The sequence below is a fragment of the Lampetra fluviatilis genome, chromosome 1 (genome assembly GCF_964198595.1).
Source record: "Lampetra fluviatilis chromosome 1, kcLamFluv1.1, whole genome shotgun sequence".
Taxonomy (NCBI): domain Eukaryota; kingdom Metazoa; phylum Chordata; class Hyperoartia; order Petromyzontiformes; family Petromyzontidae; genus Lampetra; species Lampetra fluviatilis.
The window spans coordinates 18,403,257-18,428,872 of record NC_136275.1 but is presented as its reverse complement, the minus strand read 5'-3'; the positions used below and the strand labels follow the sequence as shown (position 1 = coordinate 18,428,872).

The 25,616-nt window shown below is 49.5% G+C and overlaps 1 protein-coding gene across 1 annotated transcript; it reads right to left on the bottom strand.

Annotated features, from left to right (window-relative positions):
- Positions 1-5,024: 5,024 nt before the first annotated feature.
- On the bottom strand, positions 5,025-25,352 carry LOC144933483 (uncharacterized). Its single transcript, XM_078858291.1, has 5 exons — positions 25,246-25,352; positions 20,269-20,408; positions 12,043-12,151; positions 9,348-9,380; positions 5,025-5,480 (listed from the first exon to the last, which is right to left on the bottom strand). Exons 2-5 carry the CDS (start codon positions 20,404-20,406, stop codon positions 5,455-5,457), a joined length of 306 nt encoding a protein of 101 aa, XP_078714417.1. The 5' UTR covers positions 20,407-20,408; positions 25,246-25,352; the 3' UTR covers positions 5,025-5,454.
- Positions 25,353-25,616: the final 264 nt, after the last annotated feature.

The following is a 25,616-nucleotide window of genomic DNA, read 5'->3' as shown; positions in this document are numbered from 1 at the left end:
CATTTGTGCATCATTATTATTATGCAATCAACAACACTTGTCTGTCATGAAATGTCCTTCAATGTGCCTGGTATTGTCAGATCGCTAAACCTAGGCAGGGTGGATTGGTTAACAGCCTGTACTTAGTTTAACACGTAGGCTTTCGCGACCAATAATGGAGGGTTTTTTTTGTTCGACCGCGTATATATTAATGCCGTTAAACCCGTGAAACAGTACTCGAATTGTAGATGTGGGTTTTTTCTCCCAACAAATCGGTGTGCTGAACTAGTAACAGAATTGGCATGTTTTGTTTCCGTGACAAACCCCTTTCTAATTGGCTGTCGTGTGGCGGTGCGGTTTAACGCCGCATATTTACGCGATCTAACCCCAAAATATACCCTCTATTTGTAACCCTGTACTTAGATGTGAGATTGATTGCAGCTGTTGCGAGGGTGTGCTCGTTGATGACCAGAAGATGGCACTACAGCAATGCGTCCATGGATGCACATCTTTCGGAGCATTAAGCGGGGTATCGCTTCTTGTGTGAGCCTTCTCCGGACCCCACCTGGTTTTATCACCGACCCACATGCAACACTCATTGATGGAATTGGCCAAACAATCCCAAAGCTATAAACCTCTGTTCGGTTTCATTTGAGATGTATGCGTAAACGAAGGTATTTTTTTACGTTAAACTGACCAGTGAGAGGAAAGAGGAATAAAGTTACTCAAAATCCTGTTGCTGCAATATCACACCTCACTCAAGTTTCGAGCCAGAGGGTAAATGTCAGAAACAAAAGTATGCCCAGAACGTTTATGTGGCAGTTAGACGCTATATAAATCCAGATTATAGTCTATCTGTTATGAGTTCGGTTGCATTGGCTTATCTTATAAACAAAGTACTTTCACTTTTCATTTTACCATGTAAGGCCCACTGAGCTCTTTCCCCCCGAATCGAACTGACTGTCACAAATGATAGCTCAACAAGAAGTGGCTTATCACGTGGACATTTATAGCATCCAAACATTCAACACATGTTGACTAAATCTGCAGGGAAAAAGTGGAGGACCTGGAGAAAAATCCACGTGACCACGGGGAGAATATGCAAACTCCAAATATACAGGCGTCAGGGTCGGGATCGAACTCACGACCCCTTAAAAACCAGGCGAGTTAACATCTCGCCACCATGGCGTCCCTGATCGTACAAGTAATTGTACAATTAATTTATTGGAAATCTTAATTTTACATAGTGTAATTCATGCCAATTGCATGTCGCAACGCTGTACAATAATGATATATAAGGGCTACATCCTAGTTAACACATTCCTGCGGAGGGAGCTGGTAGGAACGTTGGGTTGCTCGGTCAATGGCCAGGGTCAACGGCGGCGTGGTGTATTCCGCAATTATGCTCGACTGTGAGGGCGGGCACAAGCCGGCGTGAGTAGGTTAAACGTTGAGTTTTATAAGGGCGCCACGGGGTGATCAGCCCCTCCCCACCCAGCCCCACCCCTCCCATTTTTGGATTCACGACGGACGGACACAATAATCCCCTGTGGGCTGGTGTAACCAGGAGGTTCCTACCAGTACAAGTAAATGAAACACCAAAATAAGAAAAAGAACATGGTATGCACAATAATGTATCACAACAGAGAAATTCGTCTGCTAAGTGACAATCCCAGAGCACAATCCCAACTTCTCAACTGACAGCAAACCGTAACAATGGAGGCGGTAGAATGCCAAAAAGTAATGGCCAATTGAGGCCAATCGGTCAAACGTCCAAATGTTATATTCCTCGGCATATGCCTGGACATTTTCGATTCATGTGATGTGGAGTGGGAGGATATACTTGACTGTAGGGGCTGCGCATGAGAAAGCTCGTCCACCAATGGTGTTGAGTTTTATTGACTGGCATGTGCTCCAGCCAGTATGCTAGCTATCTGGTAAATGTTCAGTCGGCAATAAAGCCATGCGCTCACTCGTTACTCGCATGCCTTACCTATAACCCTAACTTGCACCATAAAACCAGCCAACCAGCCACGAGATCTAGCCCTCCTTCTTCTGACCCTAACCTTAACCAAATACTCACTAGGAAATGAAACCATGGTACATTATCTAAATTATTTAGGCGTGTTATTGTACACACGAAGTGTGTGCTTCTGGCAAGGTATAAGGTACAGTAAATAGACCTAACAGAATGACTTGATATCGATTATTGGTGCCAGAGATATGTGGCACAACTTGAGTATATTGGCACAAAGACGGAGCAAAGTGTAAACATTACGAAATGTGCAGTGGGTATCTCCGGGCCCATGGATCGTAATGATGAATAGGTGACATTTTGGGCAATGCAACTAACGTCATGCCATGTAGAGAGGCAGGAGAGGTAGGTCATACTGGTAGGAACCTCCTGGTTACACCAGCCCACAGGGGATTATTGTGTCCGTCCGTCGCGCAGGGAGGGGCTGGGTGGGGAGGGTGGGGCTGGGTGGGGTGGGGAGGGGCTGGGTGGGGAGGGGAGGGTGTGGAGGGGCTGGGTGGGGAGGGGCTGGGTGGGGAAGGGCTGGGTGGGGAGGGGCTGGGTGGGGATGGTGGGGGTGGGAGGGGTGGGGCTGGGTGGGGAGGGGCTGGTCACCCCGTGGTGCCCTTATAAAACTCAACGTTTAACCTACTCACGCCGGCTTGTGCCCGCCCTCACAGTCGGGCATATTTGCGGAATACACCACGCCGCCGTTGACCCTGGCCATTGACCGAGCAACCCAACGTTCCTACCAGCTTCCTCCGCAGGAATGTGTTAGAAGTAAGTGTGCTCGAGTTGGACACATCGCCGGAAGGGATGAAGGCTGGCCGTTGGTCGAGACTGGTGAAGGAATGACTCTCGCAAGGGGTGACGTAGCGATGAGGATCAATCTGCTCGTGCTCAGGAGCGAAATGGATTTGTATCGCAGGACGGCGAGGGATGGCATGGCGAGGCCTTCACCCAGATCGTGGTTGGCGATGACGTCGAAAGGGTGGCGGAAGGAAGCGTGGCATGTAGCGTGTGCCTATGAGAATGAAACACAGTCGTAGAACATCCATGAAGGCAAATTCTTGGAAGATCCAGCGAATTAGGACAAACGTGAACACGTGTGGGTGCATCGCCTACTGTTCGCCACTAGAGAGCGATACAGCCTCGAACATTGCTTTGTGTACTGGGTTGTACGGGCTGACGGATAACGAACGTCTCAGTCAAGGTTTCCCAAACTCCAGTTAAACTATTATTTTTAATTCTCCCAGGTAAAGCCCACGGAGCTGTATTGTTTTTTTTCAGAGGTACAAACGATAGCTCAACAAAGTGGCTTACCATGTGGGAATTTATAGCAGACTGCTCTCAACGCATGTTTCTCAATTTGGAGGGAGAACCCGGAGAAAAATCCACGCAACCACTGGGAGAACATGCAAACTCCAAATATACAGGCGTCAGGGTCGGGATCAAACCCACGACATCTGGTATACTAGGTGAGGTAGTACTGGTAGGAACCTCCTGGTTACACCAGCCCACAGGGGATTATTGTGTCCTACCGTCGTGCATCCAAAAATGGGAGGGGTGGGGCTGGGTGGAGAGGGGAGGGTGGGGAGGGGCTGGGTGGGGATGGTGGGGAGGGGCTGGGTGGAGAGGGGAGGGTGGGAAGGGGCTGGGTGGGGACGGGCTGGGTGGGGAGGGTGGGGAGGGTGGGGCTGGGTGGGGGGTGGGAGGGGTGGGGCTGGGTGGGGAGGGGCTGGTCACCCCGTGGTGCCCTTATAAAACTCAACGTTTAACCTACTAACGCCGGCTTGTGCCCGCCCTCAGAGTCGGGCATATTTGCGGAATACACCACGCCGCCGTTGACCCTGGCCATTGACCGAGCAACCCAACGTTCCTACCAGCTCCCTCCGCAGGAATGTGTTTTGTACTACCCTGCACGCGCACAATGATTGTGAGACACGTCCCCACATGACGCGCTAAGCAATTAACGTCACACGGAACACATACACGCACACGTGGGACACGTGCGCGCACACACACGCACACAGATCTTAGTCTTACTTGGAATCGGCTTTACGCGTACAACATGAATTGGCCAATAACAGAGATTGTGGGCAAAACACTTGAACCAATTGGGTGTTATCAAGTACTGTAGTTTACTATTATTGGCCATTTGAATATAAGTCTGTGTACTGCAGTATTCAAGTTTCCCTACCTTTTTGTGGCATTAATTTCTGCTCTGGCTGTGGACAAGTTAGGCCACTAGTGCAATAGAGTTTTTTGTATCAATAGATAATAGCTTATGACATAGAATCATTCCGCCCGTCCGTAGACATGCGTTTTTGAGAAGCGATATCAGTGTTCTTCACACATTTTTCAGAGGGGTGGCCACAGTGCACTTTCGCCGATAAGACATCATCGGTTTCAGGGCCGCCACGCATTTGAAACAATTGGTGGTTTGACAGCAGCACGATGATGATGGGGGGTGGAGGGGGTGTGTTTCACTATTGGTGTATTGTCGGGAGCCGCACGTTCGGCCACGTACTAAGAGCCACCAAGGGGCTGCCCGTGACACTGACTTATTGTCATCTGGTGGTCCGAAGTCGGTTACAACGTGGTCGTACCGATACATCGCTCTCAAGGGTCATTGGGGTGGGGTGGTGTTTGACCATACTTGATCGTGTGGGTTGGTGAAGGGGGTTGCCGGCGGGGGTGGGGGGGGCTATGACGACGAAGGCAGGGGTGGGGGAAGGGGGGGACCGGTTAAGATGTTACTTGCCACCAACATCAGCCGTGATCGGGTATCCAACTCAGGTCACCAGGTTTGTAGCGAGATGGGAGAATCACTGCCACCCGGTCCCAGAGGTATGAAGTGACAAAACGCGGCGTTCGTTCAGAGTAAAGTTTATGATTTTAAGCTTGACACTTGCAACGGACATCGGAGCATTATTTGATATAAGCGGGGTTCGTTTCCTGGTTTTTCTTTTAATGACAAAACAAAGTAACACCTTTTTAGAGGAGGGAAAAAATAGCAAACGTCTGCGCATTATACAAATGGCCTTTATTACATTAAATATCAAAATATCATGAGTGACATGTCCGTGAGAGAGGTCACGAAGTACAACCAAGTTCCATTACACATCGAATAAGTTACACGGCCAACAGCATCGCTGCTCTGCTCTGAGAATTGTGAGTTGATGGGTGGGGAATGTGTGTTTCTGGCTGGGTACAATCACCACTGCAGTGTGGAGAGGAGGTGACATATACAGCATTACTACCTGTGTAACGTCTATGGCGCTTCGAATGGCGGCATGCAATCACGTGGACACGAACAACGGCAATCACGCTTTGTCTTACATTTTGTTTCGTTTAAAAATAAGCTTTTAACACATACAGTGTGGCGGGGTTGGGTCTTCTTTGTGTTAATATGTGTGAGAGTTAGCGGTCTTGGTGAGCACGCGCTGGTTGGGCATTTCTCAGTACATGGGCGATGTCTCGTCACCTGCGTGGCGGCGGGAGGAGGGGGTAATTGTCGAGTGTTGTGGAAAGAGAAAGAGAGAGAGACACACACAAGCACGGATGAGTTGCCATTCTCAACGATGTTATCCGTCTTGTTTTCTCATTTAGCCATCCCGATTTCCGCCACCGGTGTCGCGTCACGAGAACGACGATGAATCCGTTCGGATTTCGCGAGCAGAGGCGGTGCAAAATTATTCGCGTTGGAGAATGGCCCACGGAAGCGAAATACCTCGCTGATCTCGTCAAGGAGCATAAGCCATCACGCGAACGCCGGTCATCATCCTGGCCACAGCAGCGGCTTTTGGCTGGCCAATCGGACAAAGACGGTCACCGCATCGCGCACTTTAAGGTGCGCTTCTGCCGGCCGTCTGGAACGCTCTTTCTTCTGACATTAGGAAGCCACTGGAGTGATGCACTTTCAAATAATCCCACTTGAAAACTCATTTTTTTAGAACTGATTTTTGTGTTGAGTTTGTTGTCCTCCCCGCGCACCTCCGATGAGCATGATTGACTACGTACGGTGCAACAGAAGTTCAACATACCGTATATACAATATGACAGAGCTAATATCTGAGAATCCTTCAGGTGACCTCTCGTTCGAACAGCAGCACGACATCTCCCACCTGCCCTGCTGCAAGAGAGTTATTACTGACATTTTGAATTCTCGGAGTTGACATTTGGCTAAATTAATTGCAACACTACATTTAAAGTGATGGGTGTTTTTTTGTTAAGTAATTGGTGGTCGGGCTGAAACCACCAACTCGCTGTCGACTTGAGAACCCGGTTTAATCACAGGCAACTGCCTCAATTTGTGACAATGACCTTCGGTGGTTCTAGCTCCGTGCTTTGACCTCTGAGCCACACGGCCACCTCATGAGAGAGTCACAGTACTTGAGTCCACTCACTACACAAACAGCATGTAAAATTAATAGTTTTACTTAATTTCCCCTAAGTTCCTTTTGCACTTGGTCTATTACTATAGTACTAGACTGCCTTCAACTTTTATGAACGACTGGGTGTTTAAGGTCAGCGATTTGTCGTATTATCTGGCTGTATAGAATATGAAAAAATACAATTACTTTACTATGCAAGTAAAAAATGTGTGTTTTCATATTTACGGTTTATTTCTTTATTTAGGGCACCTTTAGAACATATGCTACAGGCCCCGCACTAGCTTAATCCGGCACTGACCCGGAATACATGCGTGGTTCACATTCCAGATAAAAGCGCGCGCGTTATGCGCCAGACCTACGATGCGATGCAGATATGATTGGGCTGAACGTTAATGTAGCAGCCGTGATGTGGAAAGCTAATGAGGTCGGCTGGGAAGGTAAATGGGGCCAGATGCCTGTTACTGTGTGCGCCTGCGTGCGCGCGTTCGATTTACACTGATGGACAACATCAATGGCGAATATTTGAACCGGTGCTGGGCCTCCCCTAGTTCGACTCAGCCTTAATTGATTTCCTGCTGCGGTGTGTAAAGATCACCACTGGGGAGACAAAGGTTTCCGGGCGTGGTGCTCTCCACCCACCCCCTCGTGTGTTGTGTTGGCCTTAATATGTGTTACTCGCTCACAGCACTTGCCCCAACAGGTTGTTGATAAGGGTTATACGGGGGGTCTCTGTCTCTGTGTTGGGGAGTGGTGGGCGGTGGTTCAAGTGCTGCACTACGAACCCAGTAACCTTGGTTTGATTCCCGGCCACGGCTAACATAAGTGGCGAATGATATCTCAACCGATTCTGGCCCCCTCCTAGGTCGACTGAGGCTTAAATGAGCACCATTTGCGGTGTGCAAAACATAACTGGGGAGGTGGAGACAGCCGGGCGTGTTATTGACCACCCTCAACCACTCGTGCGCTTTCCCGACCTTAACGGGTGCTCGCTGACACGACTCGCCCCAACAGTCTATGTACATCATGGGACCTCTTTTGCCAGTACCAAAATATAATAATAGGGGTTTCCCCTTTTTACTGGCAACAAAACAAAAAACATACTCTGATAATTATATATCCATTGTGCTTGAATCAGTTTCAAGGACAATGCATATATTACACTGGTCAACAACAATTTTTTTTTCTGGCCTGGACTTTTGCAGCTGTTTTAGACAAATTTCAGGGTGCTGATTCCAAATCTGATTTCAGATTTGCTCTTTCACATCATTTTTATGCTATCGGCATACCCCATTTTCATTGATTTTACCCGAAATTAACTCTGTCACTTATGATTGCAAGTTGTTGCGAGTCAGTGACTGCTTTAGTGTTAAAATATGGTGCTGTATTTTTTGGATAGTGTGTTTATAATATCATTTTATGTAGATATCCACATTTATTTAATATTTTTCTTCTGCAGTTTTTATTTAAAATGCAATATTTGATATCTCAAAAACCTGATGTGATAGACAAAAACTGATGCCAGATTTGGAATCAGCACCCAAAAATTTCCTTAGAACCGTTGGAATACCTTATGCCAGAAAAAGTGTGTTGACCAGTGAATTATCAGAGTATGTTTTTGTTTGCATTCTGACCACAAGCATTGCGGTTAATGCAGACATGATTTCTTGTAAAAGGTTTCAGTTTGGTGTTTTAACATCTTAACACCTGTTTTGTTGCCAGAAAAAAGGGGGAAAACCCCTATTACACTGGTCAACATACTTTTTCTGGCATAAGGTATTCCAATGGTTTTAAGGTAATTTTGGGGTGCTGATTCCAAATCTGGCATCAGTTTTTGTATATCACATCAAGTTTTTGAGATATCAAATATTGCATTTTAAATAAAACTGCAGAATTTTTTTTATTAAATAAATGTGGATATCTACAAAAAATGATATTATAAACACACTTTCCTAAAAATACAGCACCATATTTTAACACTAAAGCAGTCACTGACTCGCAACAACTTGCAATCATAAGTGACAAGAGTTAATTTCGGGTAAAATCAATGAAAATGGGGTATGCCGATAGCATAAAAATTATGTGATAGAGCAAATATGAGATCAGATTTGGAATCAGCACCCTGAAATTAGTCTAAAACAGCTGCAAAAGTCCAGGCCAGAAAAAAAAATGTTTTTTGTTGTTGTTGTTGACCAGTGAATTATCAGTCAGTGTACACTGTACAGGCTACGCGGGGGTGATCGTCGTCTTTGTTATGCGTGCGTTGTTCCACGTGACTGATAGGAAACGCCCATTTATTGAAATCACGCGGGGCGTGTTTACAAATCATCTGGCACGTGCAGCGCGTATGACGCGACTTAATTTGCACCTGAACGGAAAAGACTGGTACACGTGGACGACGCTAGCCGTGGCGAGTCGACCGTGAGGACCGGAGTTTTAGAAACTCTGGGCTGTGGGGGTTTTCACTGTTGCGTGCCGCGTTCTTACTCCTGTGTGTAGACACCAAGGGTGGCACAGTCGGGTTTTTTACAATCGGGTTTAATTGTCTTTTTATATTAAACCCGATCATCTGAGATTGGGAGAATCCGGTTTAATTGGTTCTAATTGCAGAACCACTTCTCAACGATGGGCTTCATCCATTCCAAGCTAAGGAACTCACTGGCGCCCACGATTGTGGAGGAGAAGCTCGTGTTCATCAAGACCAACCTGCCCGCCGCATTCTACGACTACCCCGTGCCCGACGGCCCCCGAGTACGATAGCAGCACAGACGAGGAAGCAGCCTAAGCCTATCAGAGTTTCGTATTCATTAAACCAGGTTTTAATTACCCGAAATCGGGTTTAATTGTATAAAAAATAAACCCGATGCCTGCCGCTGGAAATATCGGGGTTTTTCCACCCATGGTAGACACAAGTTAAAGATACGGGGGGAGGGCTGTGCGGGGGATATGTTGACACTTACCGTCATACTGTCCCTCCATGAGATTCTGAAAGCCTGTGGAGCACAGTCGGGGAACAATTCATGTTATTATGCGTTCATTTGACTTTCATCAATGTGCCAGGTGCTGGACATATTTAACTTGCGCAACCTTAGCCACAAAAAGCGGATCAGACCATTTCCCTCCAGGTGACGCTGGTAACTAACCCTGACCTCGCCGACATGGTGCAATAGCCTCAAGGACAGGGCTATCACGTGGAAGTTTACACCCCCACCCCCGCATTCCTCTTTGTGGTACAGTCCGAAAAGCTCACACTGTATGCCCCCGATCTCGTTTCGACGCCGGACTGCTAAGCGAGATTGAGTGTGGTTACGATTTGGATGGGCGACTGACTGCTTTAGGGGGCAACCGTGCAGCATCGTTTGGCGGAAGCGTGCGGTGTCCTAACACCACTCTTTCTAGATTTGAAGCTTTCGTGACTGCAAGGATTCATACTCTTTGGTTTTTTCGGTAAAGTCACGTAGGTAAAACAATGAATAAAATAAATGAAAACAACTAAATTAAATCACGACGTTTCGGAGGCAACACAAGCTTCCTTCATCAGGTGTCAAAAGGCACAGCAAAATAACTGTAGCGAGAGTTAGTTGTGATGAGACATTGTTATATAGGGTCAGAGGAGGGGGAGGAGCCAAGGGGGACGGGCGCAGGATGGGGGGGGGGTGAAGCTGATACTACACGACGGAGCCACGGATGGGGGAGGGGGACGCATAGTGCGGGAGAGTGGCGGTTGAGGTTTAACATGGTTAATCACATCTTTCCAATGATTGCTCAATTTGAATCCATCTTCTCGGTTGAAGTTATGTCTATGTTTGTATATCTGTATGGCCTCATGGACAAATCTTTGGTGGTATCCAGACGGCTTGTTGTCGGCTAGGGTTACTGCATTGCGAGGTGGCCAGCAAATGTCAGCCACAGCAATGGGTTGAATGGAGTGTCAGGCCCCCCAGCCACCCCCAAACACGAAACCGAACATGTATTCGATTGGCCCAATGCGGCAGCCTCCTGAAAACACATACGCCTCTTGAGACTCGGCGAGGCTTCAGTGGATGAAGGACGTACACGTTGCATGTAACTAACTGTTTAACTAACAATTTGTAAAAAAAAAAAATTCCAGGTAAGGACCACTGAGCTGTACAGCTCTTTTTCAGAAGCGACCTGGCCACAAATGATAGCAGCTCAACGAAGGGGCTTATCACGTGGCCATTTAGAGCAGCCAAATACCCTAAACGCACGTTGATGATAAATGTGGAGGGGAAAAACTGGACGACCCGGAGAAAAATCCATGCGTCCACGGGGTGAGCGACACGCAAACTCCAAATATACAGGCGTCAGGTCGAGGTCGAACCAACGACTTCCTGCATACACGGCGAGGTAGTTAACATCTTGCCACCGTGGCGCCTCTGTATGTATGTTGAACTTTCTTCGCACCGTACGTAGCCAACCCTGTTAATCGGAGGTGCATTTCGTACCTATCCGCCCTGAAGTATCACAGGCAACGGCTGTGCATTCGCTTGATGGTGCACGTGGTGGGCATTACGCACCAGCACCCTCAACGTGTCATCACACCTCCTCTGTCTATTAGAGATGCCCGCCGCTTATTAAACACAGTGCCCGTAACCATTCGCCGTCGTGAGTCCCATGATTTGTTCCGAATCGCGATACGATATCAAGAATCGATTAGGTACGGGTCTCCCTCGCTTTATGCGGCTTCGGTCGGTGCGATTTCGCGTCCACGCGGCTAACCTATTTCTTCCTAAATTCGCCATATCATGCGGTTTTAATTCACTAACATGCGGCTGTGCGGCCGCACGTGGAGTGCAAACATTGTCAGGGCTGCTCGGCAGGCAGCTGTCCTGTGCGGTTTCGCATTGTGCACCCCCTTTTCTTTTTGGAACGCATCTACTGCCGCAATACTTGCGAGGGAAACCTGTACGGTTCAACAGTACATCGTGGCGACGGTAGTCGTGCCTCTCCTTGCTACAGGGCTCAGCTGATCTGATTGCACGCAGCATACGCGCATGTCTACGTGCACAGCACTCTCGATCCACTGCTGGATGAGGGCATCCCCCCCACGCTTCGTGAGTCGTCGTGGGTCAGGGAGGGGGGTTGTTTGACCATACTTCACCACGCCGACACACGGCATGTACGCGTCGAAAATAATTATCGATTCGTGCACGCACGATTCGACGGGCGTTCTGTCGTGAGCATAAGCATCGATGTTGAGTACGCGGGTGAATACTGTGAGCGAGTGAATGGGCACGCGCGTGATGAGCACGTCAGCGAACAAGTACGCGAGTGATCACGTCACTGAGTGAGCAAATAGGTGAGCACTTGAGTGAGTGAGTGAATAAGCGAGTACGTCAGCATGTGAGACATTGAGTAGGGTGAGTGAATTCATGCACGCATGAGCGAGCGGCTGAGTAGGTGAGCGACTGAATGAGCGAGCGACTGAGTAGTAGATGAGCGCGCGAATACGTAAGTGAATGAATGAGCGAGCGATTGAGTACGTCAATGAGCAAGCGACTGAGTAGGTGAGTGAGCGAGCGAACGAGTGGGCGAGCGAGCGAGTAAGCGAGTGAGCAGGTGAGTGAGTGAGCGCGCGAGTGAGCAGGCGAGCGAGCGAGTGAGCAGGCGAGCGCGCGACTGCTCTTCACGTACCCACGGCCCGCCTCCCCATGAGGGCCACGAACTCCTTGGGATGAGGCTTCCTCCTCCACGAGCGCTTGGCGAGGCGTGCCAGACTCTCGTGAAGAGAGCGCTCCACCTGCTGCACGGCGCACGGGGGGGGCGGAAGGGGTCAGAGGTCGGCAACCAAAACAACAAGAAGAGACATTTTTTTCTGTCACAATTTTTTTAGAAGGAGGGGTGGAGGAGGCACTTTTGCCGATGAGACATCATCAGTGTGATGTTCCGCCACACATCTGAAACCATTGGGGGGTTTTTGGCAGCTCGATGATGATGGGAGGTGTTTTCACATTTGTTTATTGTCTGATGCCGCACGTGAGGGGTCACACTCAAGGCCACCAGGGGCTGCCAGTGGCGCGCGGGCCTTGCAATGAAGAACACTGAGCTAAAGGCCAGAGGGGGCGGTGGGGAGAGGGTAGGCAGGCGGGTGGGGTGTTCTGTCGGTTGGAGGGGGAGTCGGTGTTGTTGCGCTGAACGAACTGCGATCCTGGCCATTCCGGGGGCAGTTTCTGGCCACGGTTCGCATAATTTGGGTGAATTATCCTGAGTCTTAATGAGCGACAGACACGATGTAGTCAGCCCTATACGCACGGCAGGGAAGACAAAGGTGAGTAGGGACGCGGTGCCGACGCCCAGCACTCATCCGTGTGCCGTGCTGGCCTTAAAAGGCACTCGCGAACACCACTTGCCCCGACATATCCGTTGTTGAATTGTCCCATACATCTACATATCGCGTTGTTGAATTGTCCCATACATATACACATCGCGTTGGTTGCTACCATAATCTCCGCATTATGAGACGCATTTTCCCCTCTCCTGTATTTCAACGCGTAATATAAAGACGCGTCTTCTTATAATCCCGTCCGCGTGTGTGACCCTGCCTTTATAAATGCATCAACACCAAAACACATTCGGTGCTCTGCTCTCGGTGTGTCTCCCTCGCGGCCAGCGAAGGGGCATTATCCGCCAATACCGGGGGGGGTGGGCGTCTAGCGGACAGCAGTTTAAATGCAGTCTGGGGAATGCAGCCGGGCAGGAATTGCGTGTTTACAGCTGCATCGATACCTCATCTCCACATCTCGTAGAGCTTCGATCTCCCCGGCACGGTTGCGCGACGTTACCACTACGACCCCACGTGGGCCGCATCTTGCGACCAAATCACCCGGAATGCGGCCCTCTATCTCTCGTCGGATCTCGGGACGCCGATAGGGCAGAAATTGAACCTGCATGGACGTGGGGCGGTGCGACCGCCCGCGAATAACTAGTGTTATTAGACCGCTAACAGAGCGGTGTTCGTTTATCTATCCTTTGTCGTGTGTGAAACGACAGTCAAGTAACGCGCCTGTGACCCGCACGGCGTTGGGAGACGTCTTTAAAAAAACATATATATTGAACCCCATTGCATGTCCGACGGTTACAGGCGAGAAGACACGCGGCGGGAGACGGCATGCAAATTGTGTTTTCTGGCTTCGTGACTCTTGCCTCTAGGGAATATGGGGCGGTGGGGGGCACATTACCTGGTTAAGTAGGGGGGGGGGAGTAGGAAAGCTATATAAATAAGAGGAGGGCGATATCCGAGACCGGCTGCCGGGTGGGTTGTTAATAACTGTCCTCTCATCCTCTGGCGTGGGGAGGCTTATAATCCAGCAGTGGATTGGTGCTACAAGTGGCTGTGTGCGTGTAGAAGTGGGCTGAACTTAGCCAATGGGGCGGGCTGACCCCAAGTCTGAAGCAGTGGCCCTGGGCTGCTCTGCACAATGCCGCGAGCAGGATGAGCGAAATTTTTGCATTCTTATGGCAGGGGCTCATTTGTGGCCACTTTTCCGGCGCCTCTAGATTGGCAGCCAAGCGAACCCATAATATCTGATCCGCATTAAATCTCCCACCTAAAAATATAGCGTATTAATTGGCTATTAAAAAAATCGCCTAAATTCCATAAAAAGCTTCCGTAAGCCTCGCCGGTTCGTAGCGGCAATACCCCTGAATGTTAAGAAGAGATTAACATTGAGAGTCCGTGGTCGAGACTGTATCGACTCTCGCCGCGGGTGATCTCTCCCATGGTTGCTTTAATAAGTAATATTCGCTCCTGTAAGAGCATTCAATTATATAATGGCACGAGTCCCTGTGGGACTGTGGGAGGTTGGGGGGGGGTGGAGGAAGAAGGGGGCGGAATGAGATGAGAGAAGAGGGCATCTGGTTTAGTGGAGGGAGAGACGAAATGTGAGGGTGTGACAGATGGCGTTATTAGGCGGAAGAACGGCAGTCTTGTGTGGCTCCGTTTGTTCACGTCTTGGCCGCTGCCCCTGTGGGTAAAGTACTAATAAAGAATCCAGAACAGCAGAGGTGTGAAAGAGCGTGTTTGTTTCCGACCGTGATCGTGGGGGGACATGAAGAGGCAAAGTTGGAGCAGCTCCTTCCAATCACTCAATCCAGCTCCTTTAAAACCAGCTGAGTGCCCGGCGAGACCGAGCGTCTCTTTCACAAAAGGATGGCCGTGGTGGTGTTTTTCTCACTCAGAAAAAAGGGGGAGCCTAAACTCGTGGCTCTGGGTGGTGTGGCACAGCTTTAGTGGTACGGCATGGGTGGCATGGTGGCTTTGGGTGGTGCGGCACAGATTCAGTGGCACGGGATGGGTGGTATGGCATGGGTGGCGTAGGGTGGTGTGGTGTGGCGTAGCGTCCAAAAAATTGGCGAAAGCACATTTAATTCGGATGAACGAGCGCACATTGTTGGCTGATGTGGTAGGCAACGGCCTGTCTTCAGGGCGAAGAGATGGAGTTGGTGCGTTATATTATAAAAGTGTAATTAAGTTTAACACGTTCAGAGATCTTAGCCACATGCATTATCATTCCATTATAAAGCAGAGTTCATGACGAATATGCCTGGTCCCTATAATTCCACGTGCGCAGACCAGATAGTTCACTTGTTGGTACAACTTGAAGTGGCATAGCTTGAGCGCTTCTAATTTATTGAAATGACCAACAACAGTGAATGAAGTAATTTGCTCGTATTAACCATATTGGTGGTACCAAGTTCTGCTCTCGCTTGTCATGGACTCTATGGAGTTGTGCCCGCGCGCCATTGCCAACGCAGCCCGTTAATTAATTTGTGTGACGTTAATTAAGTGATGTGCCTGCGCATGGATCTGTCGGGATGAATCCAGACGAGTCACTCCGCGGCATCGTTTAGCACCCTGTACCACGTGAGTGCTAAATAGTTGGTGCGGGCACCTTGAGTGATCCAATGCAGAAGTGAATGAGCTGTAATTGAAATTTAGATGCTTATTTATATACATGTGCAACGAATGCAATAGGCTTCGACAAATGACAGTCATTACTCCATCTCGGTTTGGTAAAAAATGTTTACAGGTCTGTAGGTCTGTGTGTGTGTGGGGGGGTGAGTGATAGTGCAGCGGTTACTGCGTTGCGCTACGAACCCGGCAATCTGAGTTTGATTACCGCTCACAGCCAACACCAGTGACGATTATCTGAACCGGTCATGGGCCTCCCCTAGGTCGACTCAGCCTCAAATGAGTACCTGGTGCAGTGTTTAAACATCAGCACTGGGGAGACAAAGGCGTCCGGGCGTGGTGCTAGCCACCCACCCCCTCGTGTACCGTGCCGGCCTTCAAAGGCACTGCTCGCTAACAGCACATGCCCCAAGAGGTACATCTGGATTCAGTCCTTGTTGGACCAAGTCTTCAATGATTGCAATGGTGTCAGGTACAGGTACATTGGTGAACATAAAAACTACATTGAAACTGACAAGCAAATCATCTGGAGACAGTGAGATGTCCTTGATTAGAGAAACCAAGTGAGCTGAGTTAAGTACAGCTGAGGTGGACTTGCCGGTGAAAGGAAGCAGGGTCTCAGACATAAATCGGGCCAGTTTGTAGGTGGGTGAGTTAATGGTGGAGACGATAGGACAGAGCGGGGTACCTACTTTGTGGATTTTTGGAAGGCCATTTGGCTGTTATCTCTGACTCTCTGAGTTGCATTGCCCTGTGGGATGCCTTGGCATTAACGGGCTGGGGTCTCACTAACATGGCCACTTCTGCTCCCTTAGCCTCGATGTATCGTGGGTTCTTACTGTGTTATGGGCTGTGTGTTTCACAGGCATGGCCACTGTTGCGGTGGTTCTCTTACGTTGATGCTCTTGCCTCGTGGAGGCCACTCTTCGATCTTACATTAACATACTAATCTCTCACATTAACATAGCCACTTCCATGCCCTCGTCGAGGAGGCCGCTCTCCGATCTTACATTGACATGCTAATTTCTCACATTAACATCACTAGTCCTTCCCACTTCTTTATGACCCTTGGGCTACACCCATTTTAAACCTTTTTAAAACAGTCTGCCTCAGCAGCAGATCATGCTTTCCCACCTGATGACGGACGCTTGTGTTGCGCCCGAAACGTCGTGATTTATTTTTATTTTCTACCTACGTGACTTTACCGAAAGAGCCAAAGAGTATGGATTCCTGCAGTCACGAAAGCTTCAAATCAAGCTATATTGGAGATATTTGTGTGTGTGGAATTAACGCTGTGTGGTTAGCGCAGTGCCCTCTGAACCCGACCAACCGAGTTAAATTCCCGGCCACGACTAACATCAGTGGCAAATGGTATCTGAACCTGTCCAGGTCCTCTCCTAGGTCGACTCGGCCGTAAATGAGTACCCGGCGTAGTGTAAAATTGGTTACTAAGAAGACAAGACTTTCCGGTTGTGGGGTTTGCTATTCTACCCCCTTGTGTGCCGTGCCGACCGTAATAGGTGCTCATTAACAGCCGCCTATAACAACCTGTTTGTGCGTGGTCATCACCCATCCAAGGCAACTATCCAGGCTCAACCCTGCTTACCTTCCCAGAGCAAACATACGCGCCATAATTTCGTCCACTCTCAACAACGTTTATCTCGAAATCGCATTTTACTCCGCACGTTAAGTCTGGACTGCGGTCAGAGTCATATAAACATCGTAATGAGATTGCAGATGGAATATTGATAATTGACTGTGGTGGGTTGGAACGATGACTCAACGGTGAGTGCTCTGCTTTTATGACCTCAGTCACCTGGGTTCGATTCCCAGCCAGGACTAACACCAGTGGCGAGTGATATATTTGCCCCTGTCCTAGGAATCCACATTCATCGAATACGCACGAAGCGGCGTGTTGAAGTACGGCCAATCAACCTGCAGGACCGACACGGGGGTGGGGTAGGGCCTTCACCCAGCAGTCAACTGACAACGGATTGCAATGAATTCAAGTGTTGCCGGTTGCAGTGAGTTGCATGGTTATGCAAGCTGGATAGAATATGAACAGTGGAATACAGAAGAGGCAAAACCTGTGCGTTGGGCACACACTCCCAGTTTGACGAAGGACGAAGGATTTGGGGCAAAAGGGCAAGGGACAGTAACGTCACTACGAACTTTCAAGGACGGGGCAGGATGGAGGGAGTTTTGTTTGTTTGTAGTCCCCACGGTCGTTAAGCACAGCCCAAGCATGCCAGCAACAGACAGCCCTATTACATTTATAATGAATATAAAACTTGATAAATTTCTTGAATTGGGCAGGGTGAAAATAACTTGGGGAAAAGAGACGATGACGGGAGGAGGGAATTCCAGAGTGGAGCAATGCGAGGGAAGAAACAGAAATAGACGTGAGGTGACCCGCAGTTTGGTGAGTGGTTGGGTGCGTGAGTGGGGGCATTAGTGAGTGGATAAGTGGGTGGATGAGTGAGTGAGTGGGTGTATGAGTTCGTGCGTGCATGTGTGGGTGAGTGAGAAGGTGCGTGTGTATATGTGTGAGTGAGTGGACCCCCCTAATGGAGCATCTTCGCCGGTTGGAAACATTTAGGCTGGCCTGCCTACGATCCATCCTGGGTTTAACCAGGCTGGATTGTGTGAGGAGCTCACAAATCCTTGAAAGATCTGGGCAAAGTCCCATCGGTGAGCTCCTCCGGCAGGCAAGGCTGCGTTGGCTGGGTCATGTAGCCCGCATGCCCAGCTACCGCATGCCTAAACAGCTTTTGTTCGGCCGGATCGAGGGGGCTAAACGGGCGCGGCACGGGCTAGAGAAGAGATGGAGTGATGTGGTACAGGAGGACGTGGAGCTGAGTGGACTTGCCGATGACTGGTACCAGCGGTGTCATGATCGGCCTCAGTGGAGGAGGCTCGTGAAGGACGCTACTGGGCAGTTGGAGGCAGTCGCCCTCCAACAACAACGGAGGGCGGAGGAGCGACGCTCACAACAACGAGCGGAGCGCCGGGTGGCTAAAGCACAGCAAGTTGGTACAGTAGGGGGCACAGGTAGTGCATCAGCCAGTTATCTCGGTCATCTCGGTCAGTCGACCCGTGGCACCTGCTGGGTCTGCCCGGTGACCTCCTGCCAGCGGGCGTTCGACACTTCACGTGGCCTCAAGGTGCACTTGGCCTGGCACAAGCGTCGTGGTGACGTCACCGCCACTTAGTGGCGAATGGCGGTTGTTGTTGTAGTGAGAAGGTGAGTGAGACTGCGAGTAAATTGTTGAGGACGTGGGGTTGCGGTGTGAGTGCATTAGTGAGTTACGTGCCGATGTGGATTCATGACCGAGGGCGTTACTGAGTGTGAGCGTGACGGAGCCTGCGCAATGAGCCGAGGCGCTGTTTTGTTGAGTGTCTGGTGGTGATTGAGCGGTAGGGCAGCGGTTCACGCGCGGCGTTACGGAGCCCGAGTTCGATTCCCGCTCACGGCCTCCCCTAGGTCGACTCAGCCTCAAGTGAGTATCTAGATTTGAAGTTTTCGTGACTCCAGGGATCCATAGCTCTTTGGTTCTTTCGGTAAAGTCCCGTAGTTATAAAATAGAAAGTGATTTTATTTCTTTTATTTGAAACGCACGTGGCTAAAGTGGGTACCCGGTTCGACGTCTAAACAGCGCCACTCGGGAGGCAAAGGGGCCGTCCATAAATGACGTAACGCACCTTGGGGGGGGGGGGGGGGTTAGACATTTGTGACGATGTGTGACGAGGGGGGGGGGAGTTTGAGGAATGTGACGTCGCATCAAAATGCGCAACTTTAAAAACATTTTAATTGAACAGAATTGTTATAACAACACAATTTCTAATAAATGTGCATTATTAACTATTAGATTATTTAAATTTACTAAGGTCACCTTTATATTTATTCCATGAAGGAGGATTTTGCTTCTCCATGGGAGAATGGAGAAGCATACATTTTGTTAATTTTTTTAATGATTGTTAGTAAACATTTTGATTCTAATGATTCTACCAGGACTTTTCATTCTGTGGAATGAATATGTGATTGTTATAATTTCGCTTCGTTCTACTACAAAGTTTCAAGTTTTTTAAATAGTTATAATTACTTTTAATATTTTATAATTATAAGATAATTTAATTATAATATCCTGAACATCTGCAGTTTTAGTTAGACGTAGAATATTTTCAAGTTTATTTTATGCTACATTTCAGCTGTCCAGCGCCTCCTTTTTAATAAATGTTTTCTCCTACAACATCAGAGTGCAGCGCCACATTAAATACGCACGACAACGACAACAGTTTAAAGCGATTTGAAGCATGTTTTATTTTCAAAATGGAAATATGGTTTGGGGGGGCGGGGGGCAGAGCTTTGTGACGTCATATTTGAGGGGGGTCTGACTTTTTGTGACGCCGTGTGACTGGGGGGGGGGGGGGGGGGTGGTCAAAAACCACCCAAAATTGCGTGACGCATTTATGGACGGCCCCAAAGACGAGCGGGCGTGTTGCCGCCCGTGTGCCGTAGCGGCCTTCACAGGTGCTGAACAGCACTTGCCCCAACAGCATGTCAAGGCTACACGGGGGGTGGGGGGGCACATTTGTCTTTAGATTTGAAGCTTTCGTGACTTCAAGGATTCATACTCTTAGTTCTTTCGGTAAAGTCACGTAGGTAAAAAATGAAATTAAAATTAATAAAAAATAAGAACAATAAAATCACGACGTTTCGGAGGCAACACAAGCTTCCGTCTTCAGGCGAAACTGTCACAGCACTTGATACAGATTTTTTGCTGTGACAGTTTCACCTGAAGACGGAAGCTTGTGTTGCCTCCGAAACGTCGTGATTTTATTGTTTTCATTTTTTATTAATTTTAATTTCATTTTTTACCTACGTGACTTTACCGAAAGAACTAAGAGTATGAACCTTTGTCTTTGCTTGCCGAGTGCGCGCTGCTTACCGAGAGGGACGACGGCTCCGCGAGCAGGCTGCGCGCCAGCTGCTCAGAGAGCGCCTCCTCCCAGGGGGACGCGCGCTCCTGGCACAGCGCGCCCAGCACCAGCGACACCAGCAGCGTGAGGGCCAGTAAGTTACTCATGTCTGCACACACACACACGCGCACACGTACACACACAGGTGTGCACACACACACGCACGTACACACACACACGTACACACACACACACGCGTGCACACACACGTGTGCACATACGTACACGCACGCGCAAGCAGGTTACTCATGTCTGCACACACACACACACGTACACACACAAAGATCAAAGATCCCCCGTATAGCCTTAACAGACTGTAGGGGCAAGTGCTGTTAGCGAGCACCTATGAAGGCCAGAACGGTACACGAGGGGGTGGGTGGCCAGCACCACGCCCGACCGTCTTTGTCTCCCCAGTGGCGATGTTTACACACCGCACCAGGTACTCATTTAAGGCTGAGTCGACCTAGGGGAGGCCCAGGACCGGTTCAGATAATCGTCACTGGTGTTTGCCGTACACACACACACACGTACACACACACACGTGAATGCACGCGCAACAAGGTTACTCATGTCTGCGCGAACCTACACACACACGTGTGCACAATACATACAAAAAAAGACAAAGACCCCCCTGATAGCCTTTACAGACTGTTGGGGCAAGTTCTGTTAGTGAGCAGCACCTATGAAGGCCGGCACGGCACACGAAACGTTGGGTGGCCAACACCACGCCCGACCGCCTTTGTCTCACCAGTGGCGATGTTTTTACACACCGCACCAGGTACTCATTTGAGGCTGAGTCGACCTCGAGGAAGCCAAGAACCGGTTCAGATAATCGTCACTGGTGTTGGTGACCGTGAGCGGGAATCTAACTCGGGTCGCCGGGTTCGTAGCGCAGCGCGCTAACCGCTACACTACCTCTCCCCACACACACACACGTGCACACACACACGCGCACACACACGCGCACACACACACACGTGCACACACACACGTGCACACACACGCGCACATACACACACACGTGCGCACACACACGTGCGCACACACACGTGCGCACACACACACACACACGTGCACACACACGCACACACACGTGCACACACACACGCACACACACGCACACACACGTCTGCACACACACACACGTGCGCACACACACGCACACACACAAACGTGCACACACACACACGTGCACACACACACGTGCACACACACAGACGCGGCAGCAGGTACTCACATCTGAGCGATCCTACACAACGACAAAGATCACCCGTATAGCCTTAACAGACTGTTTGGGGGCAAGTGCTGTTAGCGAGTAGCACCGATGAAGGCCGGCACGACACGCACGATGGGATTCTACATGCACGCACACACACACACGTGCGCACACACACACGTCTGCACACACACACACACACGTCTGTGCATACATACGCACACATAAACGAGCACATACGCTGCACGTACACTTTACGAGCACACACGCAGCGCGAAATAAATGAATTACGTTTGATACGTAATGAGGGCTAACATATTTTTTAACTCTTCAGTCTTGATTTGAAGATTTCGTGACTGCAGGAATCCATACTCTTTGGTTCTTTCGGTAAAGTCACGTGGGGTAGAAAAAAATTAAATGAAGCAAAATAATATATCGCGACGTTTCGATCGCAACACACAAGCGGTCGTCCTCGGGCGGAAAAAAAACATCCAGCAGTGGAACTGCTGAACCAGCGAGAGAGCTGTTACAACAAGAGGTTATTTATGTGGTGACGCAGAGGCACCTGATAGGACAACAGCCAAACGGCAGGGAAGAATGGAAGCACCACGGCAAGTTACGACTTTGCTTGGTTAATAACGTCCTTCCAATGATTGCTCAGCTTATACCCATCTCCTCGGTTGAAATTGTCTCTGTGTTTATATATATCTGGATGGCTTCATGGACAAATTCATAATCTCTCTCTCCTTAATCTTCTCCATGAACACAACTGACGTGCTTGCGTCCGGGGATGGAATTCCTTTTCAGCTCAGACCCCGCCTGCTTGCCCATCGAAACGTCGTGATTTATTTTATTTGATTAGAATGTTTTTCTACCTACGTGACTTTACCGAAAGAACCAAAGAGTAAAGTAGAATTGATGTCCACCGACCGATTACCCATTCCAGGTTGTCGCAGCATTAGCTTATGAGACAAATCCTGAACTGTTTTTTTGCGTTCTTTGAGTCTCATCCGCAGGGTGTGGTCCGTTTAAAGAAAATGCGTCTGGGTTTATGAACACCACGGGGGTCTCAACAGAATGGGTAAGCAGAACACAGGAAGGTTGTACGCAACCTTTCATCGAAATACAGTCATACCATACCTGTCAACCACTTTATCAGTGCCCTACCTTATTACAAACCACTTCAGACCTTATTGATTACCCCGTTCCCCCGTATAACAATCTCAACACAAACAAATAGACACATTTTTTTCCGATTTTTTTCATTTTCAGACGCTGTCTTTCCGACAGACCTGTTCTTCACCTGAGAACGGCTGCTTGTGTTGTGGCCGAAACGTCGTGAGCATTGTATTTTATTATGTTTTATTTTTATTATTTTATTATTTCCCTTCTACGTGACTTTACCGAAGGAACCAAGAAGAAGACACATTTGTGTTGCCCGCATTGAAACGGCTGTACGCTGTATGGACCTGACAACTCAATTTCCCTGCACAAGAATACGGGCTAAACCGTATGGGTTGACACGGTATGATTTGTGTCTCTCCATTCTACGTCGTTTCGCAAACACGTCGTCACTTTATTAATACCGCTACGTGAATTGCGTCGCATCAACCCACACTCACGTCGCTGACAGCATCGCCCGTCCGTTCTCGTTATCCGTCGCCTCTCAGCCTTCGCCGACACCTACCCGGCTAATCGCTTTGATTGACGTCGTTCCGATATTCGTCGTCGCACGTTTCAGGAACGCATCCCCGACGTAAACCGGGGTATTCCTGTATAACTGTTTGGCGTTCGTATTATTCCGTGTGCAGTGCCCATTGTGTGGGTCGTCTGACCATGCTTCGTCACGCTGGGCAATGCCGTCTGGTGAAGCTGGTGGGTTTAGGATCGGTTCAGGTAGCCTACTACCCGCCACCGATGTTAGCCGTGGAATCAATGTAACTCAGTTGGCTGGTTTCGTAGGAAAATGCGTTAACTATATAGATAAAAAACAATAAATCAACATATTCATTAACAACACTGTGGCCATTAAACTGAATAATACAATAGGTGACGTTTCGAGCAATGGCCCTTCTTCATAGCACATCGATGATATTTATATCATCGCAAGTTCTCACAAATTCCAACTTTCCATTTTTTTAGCGGAGGAGTGGTGGCACAACGATTGTTGCACCGTGCGTTCACCTTCCGCTTCACCATATCATACTGACCAGCGTGGTGAAGTATGGTCAAATGACCTCCCATGACGCGGACGGCATTGGGGAGGCGCACATCCAGCAGTGGATTGAAAATGGACTCGAAATGAACAACTATACCATTATTGGAACCTCATTTGCCAGTAAAAAATATGATGATTGTTTTTTTACCCTTTTATCTGGCATCAAAACTGACACCTTTTTTTACAAGGTATTGTGGTCTATGCAAACATGACTCCTTGTAAAAAAGGTGTCAGTTTTGTTGCCAGATAAAAGGGTAAAAAAAATCAATTAACACGTTGATCAGTGCGGATTGGTAAAGAGGCGTGGGGGGGGGGGGGTTGCGGTCACGTCGGGGGGGGGGCACAACCTCGGACAGGTTCAGATATCACTCGCTGGGGATCGAACTCTGTTCACACCGGGTTCGCATACTGCAGTTAGCGCTAAACGCTCGACCTCGAACAGCCATCGTGACCTCAAATTGCTGCAGCATCCGTGGTGAGATGAAACCCACAACACGCGTTGGGACACGCACAGCCGCGCCGCGACGCACATAGATCACGATTGTCATCAAAGTCCGATAGATCCTGCTGCTGATCGCTAATTAGGAAGCTGACATTACGATTATCAGCATCGTGCTGTCGACAGCGACGCCACTTGCCCGCCTGCAAACGCAAGGGATCTGAGTTAGCGGGGGTTTTTGCACAAATGTATGAAGTCGTGATCCAATGAGTCTTTGAAAGAGAGCGTCACGGGGATCCAATCGGACCACTCAGCCACGCAGCGTGGTTTGGCCATGGGCTCTCCTGGTGCAGGGAATGAAATGGGGCCGCCCTCCCCTATCCGCTCACCACCCACTCTGTGTAGCCCCCTCGGCTCAGTCATCTCGGGTCCGTAAGCGCTGCGCCCCCCCCCCCCCTGCAACAACTGGATTAGCCACGCGGCGCGTATCGCACATTGATACAAGAAGCCGCGTCCTCGTGTTTCCGCAATCTGCCCAACTTCTGAAACGACCGAGGAGCCACCGGTTGGACGCAGCGGGCCATTTGAAAACCCACGGGCGCGCATCGGAAGAGCACCACGATGATCACCCGACGCGCACCGCACCGGCGAATAACGCGATTGCAGAAACATCCGTGCGACACGTCGAAAGCAGAAGGGTGGCGGGAGGTGTCGTGGAAAAAATGGAGATCGTCATAGTTTTGCTGTCATTACGCGACGGCGGAGCGGTGGCAAAGTGGTTAGCGCATTGTGTTTAGACGCCCGCCTGCCTGCACGCCTGAGTTAGATTCCCAGCTGCGGGAAGGAAGGAACCGCGAGCGGCAAGGCGATATCCGAAGCCGACCTCGGAGGCGTGCGCTTCGCGAGTCCGATACGCGCACCGTGCTGCTGCTGATGACGGCGGCGAAGTGCAGCCGTGAGTCAGTCAACCCTAATGAGCGACACGGCTTGGGGAGGCATTCATCCAACAGTGGATGTATGAAGTCGTATGAAAATGAATGAGCGGATGAGTGAAATGAACACGAGATAATTACCTATGCCTCGGAGCTGTAAGACTGCAGACGGAGCTCGACAGACCGTGGGATATCGACGATGGGACACCTCATGCCTCCTCGTTCTGGCGCCTTTATATTGTGCGGGAGGGAGATGGGGTGGTGGGAGTGTGGCGGAGGGGCGGGGGCGAGAGGTGGTGGGGTGGAGAGAGAACTCCCCCTCCCCGATCTCAATATCTCCCCGCGCCCCCTCCCCCTACACCCCCTCCGATTAATCTTCTCCAACCGGAAAAAAAGGCTTACGAAATTTACGGTTAAGTTCGTAGGATGACTGTGTCTCTCATATCGCCTTCATTCACATCAACATTCATTCACTCCCTTCCCCCCCATCTCCACCTCTAACAGTAAATGAT